General features: G+C 35.8%; 1 protein-coding gene across 1 annotated transcript in view; it reads left to right on the top strand.

Moving 5' to 3' along the window:
• Positions 1–263: 263 nt before the first annotated feature.
• LOC106471136 overlaps positions 264–4750 on the top strand; it is a gene marked incomplete at its 5' end in the record, with an annotated part of 22165 nt that continues 17678 nt past the window's right edge. The window contains 2 exons of the mRNA XM_013931723.2: positions 264–461; positions 2841–2993. Of these exons, the coding sequence (XP_013787177.2) occupies positions 264–461; positions 2841–2993 (351 nt within the window). The remainder of the gene's footprint in view (positions 462–2840; positions 2994–4750) is intronic.

Raw genomic sequence — 4750 nt, 5'->3', positions numbered from 1 at the left:
AACTCTTGGGCTACTCTTTTATCAACGAATAGTGGGATTGACCGTCGCATTATAACGCCCACACGTCTGAAAGGGTGAGCATGTTTGGTGTGATAGGGATTCGAACCCGCGACCCTCAAATTGCGAGTCGAGTGCCCTAACCACCAGGCCATGCCGGGCAAACTGAAGAAGAAATGTCCACCTTTCGAAAGCGCTCGGGTTATAGTGTTTTTATCATCTTGTTGTTTGATACTGATATGGTAACGGACTGATTCTACACACAGGTAAAACCTACACTATGATCGGAGAAAGTTCTTCAGTTCAAGACCTCGGAGCCACGCCCTGTGCAATTTCTTGGCTTTTTAAGCTGATATCAGAGCAGAAAGAAAAAACTGGGGCCAGATTTTCTGTCCGTGCTTCAGCAGTTGAAATAACAGGAAAAAATGAAAAAATTAGAGATTTACTTTGTGATTTTGCTGTTGGTAAGTTATTACAGTTTACTTATGGAATTTCTGTTATAAATTAAGATGAACCCTTTTTACACTGTCTTTAAGATATTCTATTTATTTTATAATGTTTTAGGTTATAGTTTACTTATTTAAAAAAAGTACGAATTGAATTGTAATTATGACATACTATTCCGAGTACCCCTTTAGTATAAGTGCAGTTAGTAAGTTGAGCAGGGCGGGTAGTTGATGACTATAATGGGGTTATATACGATCTGTGGTAACAATTTGTATATCCAATCACACTGCTGCCATCCTCGTACGCTGTGGCTATAAGAGGTTAAAACCCTAGACTTTCTTGTTACAATTCAGTTAACTGAATTGTAACAAGAAAGTCTAGGGTTTTAACCTCTTATGTAACCATCTCAGAAGTGGATAACATTAAGCACCGTCTACACTTGCAAATCACCACATTTTAACTGAATTGTAACAAGAAAGTCTAGGGTTTTAACCTCTTATGTAACCATCTCAGAAGTGGATAACATTAAGCACCGTCTACACTTGCAAATCACCACATTTTAAAATATGGTGATTTGCAAGTGTAGACGGTGCTTAATGCTATCTACTTCTGAGATGGTTACATAAGAGGTTAAAACCGTAGACTTTCTTGTTACAATTCAGTTAAAATGTGGTGATTTGCAAGTGTAGACGGTGCTTAATGTTATCCACTTCTGAGATGGTTACATTTCAGGACGTTTTGTATTTTTTATTCCGCGATTATAAACACAAGCAAGGGAATGGATGATTCCAGGCAAGGAAAAAAAAATGGGCTAACCGGAAGAAAATTAAAATGGTTGTCATGGTAAGTCATCTACAAATACGGTGGTCCATTGTAGCTGAATTAGAAACTTCCACTATTATTTGAACATAAAATAATTCAAACGGTTTTAAGTCAACAACAACGACACAAGAGCACCTGTGCACAAGCGTATCCCAAACCACCTAGCCCAACGGAAGACCACTGTCGAAATCTGTATTAACCACCTAGCCCAACGGAAGACCATTGTCTAAATCTGTATTAACCACCTAGTCCAACGGAAGACCAATTGTCGAAATCAGTATTAACCACCTAGCCCAACGGAAGACCATTGTCGAAATCAGTATTAACCACCTAGCCCAACGGAAGACCATTGTCGAAATCTGCATTAACCACCTAGCCCAACGGAAGACCATTGTCGAAATCTGCATTAACCACCTAGCCCAATGGAAGACCATTGTCGAAATCTGCATTAACCACCTAGCCCAAGGAAAGACCATTGTCGAAATCTGTATTAACGATATTTGGCATGTGACGAATGGAAATATGTCGCCAGGTTGAACGAAATATGTGTCTACTTAAGCATCTGCAAAAGATTGGACAACTTATTATTGTAATCAATTATGAAAACTTTGTGTGTGTGTGTTTGTGTGAATATATATATATATGTCTGTGTGTGTGTGTTACAGGCATATTGTGAAACAAATAATTTTGTTACTTCACTAGAAATTTAGATGAAACGACTAGGATTTAGTGTCGGTCGTTTTGTGAAATGGCTTCAGAAGATGCCCTATATAAAGACAACATAACAGTTATGTTACTTTTAAGACGTAAAGGCAAGAAAGCGTATCTCCTTACCCTTCATGATATTTCATATTAATATACTTATAATGATAAATGATATTTAATAATAAGGCCTGATCAAAACGTAAAAAAAAGCATTGATAGTAAAAGACAGGCACAGGAAGAAAGAGTTCGATTTATTAATAAAAGAAGTATTAACATGATAGGCTCCACGAAGCAGTAGGGATACACCCTCTATCAGATTTAACCTTTTATTCGCAAGCAACAGAGGAAGAAGAAATAAAAGCTAAATAAAGTGAAAAGAGTAGGGACCTTGAGCACCCATATCTGCTATTTACAGTTGTGGAACGTTGTGACCTTGAGCACCCATATCTACTATTTACAGTTGTGGAACGTTGTAACCTTGAGCACCCATATCTGCTACAACGTTCCACAACTGTAAATAGCAGATATGGGTGCTCAAGGTCACAACGTTCCACAACTGTAAATAGCAGGTATGGGTGCTCTAGGTCACAACGTTCCACAACTGTAAATAACATTTACCGTTCGCAGCCAGTTGTGGAACGTTGTAGCCGTAACTCCTAATGAAACAGTATTATAAAAATTAATATATATATATATATAAATAGATATTAAGAGAAGTTACTAGGACCAGTTACTCGGAGCGATGAGTAAAAGTTTTCTTCTAAAGTTGGCATCCCACACGCTCATAATGGTCACGTGAATAGTATAACGAAACCTTTTCTATATATATTCATTGTATACACACACAAACATTTTCCTACCTATTTCAGGTACTGATGTTACTGGATCTTCACCCGGTCTACTTCTGAAGGACGACCCTGTCTATGGAACACACTTGATGAACCAAAGCGAGATTCGTGCCCCCACGGCGGAAAAAGCTGCATTTATTCTTGATGCAGCCCTCGCAGCCCGATCTCATTTTGGTAGGCTATCAGAATTTATAAACGTAACCCCATATATATATATGTGTGTGTGTGTAGGAGTAAATAATAGAATTACAAATTGGCTAATTTGTAGAAAAAGAACAACAACAGAATGATATAAATATGAATAAAGAATAATTCGCTCCAATCTCCACAATACAATGATTAAAACCATTATTGTTAAGGAAAACGCAAAACTCTTGATGTAATATATCGTTATGGTTATAGTAACCTAATCTTGAATGTATTCTTCTATAAGCAACATTAGTAACATATTTTTCTATTTTGTTTTATCAACGTCTTTGGTTGTGCTGGGCATTTGAAACTGGTAATACATTAAATATGGAATTCATTTCAAGGAAGCAGTAATTATTTCTTAAAGCAATTTTTCTTCTATCAATCTGTATCGTTTACGCAAATAAATTGGATTTAAAACTCTTTTTGTTTTGGTTTTTTTCATTTAAGAGCAAGGCTGCACAATGGCTATCTGTGTTGTACCCAAAGAAGAAGTTACAGTTGTAGCATTAACATCCTCAAGTTTACCCCTGAGCCACTGGGAAGAGGGTGGGGGCGACAGGAGAGCTCGATATATAAAATACAAGTATCATATAAGACATGACGATGTAAACTAGCATCAAATTACCACAGAATTCAATCTCAGTAGCTTACTCTTATTGGCTGTAATCTTCTGAACTTAAACACGTGGTGTGCTTGAAAGTGTATAATTATTTGGTGCTTTACAAAAGCTTTTAATTTTATTTTTGTAGTTGAAAAATAATTCGATATTGAGAGCGTACATGCAAGCTAGAATCACTGGCCAAAATGATTATTTCAAAATATACGAAATAAAGATTGTATCTTAACTATAAGAACGTTTCGAATGGCAAAGAATATCGGCCATTGTTTGATTCTCTCGGCGAAAGCGAGTTCATCCAAGAAAATCAAATCTATTTGGTTCCACGTGTTGTGTTTTTCAATTTATACTTAAAGAGAGGAACTTTTTTTAAAACCAACAACAACAAAGATAGGTTTGATGATGAGGCTAATTTTTCTATTCACGAAGAAACTTATTTTTAACTTTTAAACTCTTTATTTGACGTTTATCACTAAAAACTAAATTACACTCCAACTACAAATAATTAAACTAGTACTCTGCGTTAAGTGATCTTATAATGATCAATGTAAAATACGGGATGTTTCAGGAAACTACAGTAATTATTTTGATCAGTTCTACAATAAAAGTTTAAATACGAGAAAACGAGAATTAAATCACCTCAGTCAGAAACTGTACTTCTCTTCTGAGAGCTTTAAAAAGAACCAATTGAAGTTGCTAATTTCTAGAGAAAATTCACCTAATTACTAAGACTGGCGAAATTCTACAGGTTCATTATGGTGAATAACGTCCTCACTTTATAGGAAAGTATTGCCAGGAAACGATCATCGACTGTTTCCCACGCGTCTTTTTCTCATAAAACCAATGGCGTGAAATGTCAAAGTGAGGAATTTTACAGTCAACTACTAGGAAGCTTATAATCACCGTTCTTTCTATTCAGCCCAATAAAATACAGTACAGTTGAATGAGAAACCATAGAATAACATGTTTTCAATCCTACCGCTATGACGAATGATATTTCTTTCTTTAAAAGGAGTTTTTGTTGTTGTTTTTTAATTAAAAGTAGGTGATTGCCACTAATCAGGTACTCTGGACAGAAGTTATGTAAATTCATGATTAATGAAAGGTTATCTTAAAACATGAA

The sequence above is a fragment of the Limulus polyphemus genome, unplaced genomic scaffold (genome assembly GCF_000517525.1).
Source record: "Limulus polyphemus unplaced genomic scaffold, Limulus_polyphemus-2.1.2 Scaffold4428, whole genome shotgun sequence".
NCBI classification, from domain to species: domain Eukaryota; kingdom Metazoa; phylum Arthropoda; class Merostomata; order Xiphosura; family Limulidae; genus Limulus; species Limulus polyphemus.
Note: the sequence above shows the minus strand (reverse complement) of the source record. Positions and strands in the feature narration are given on the sequence as shown.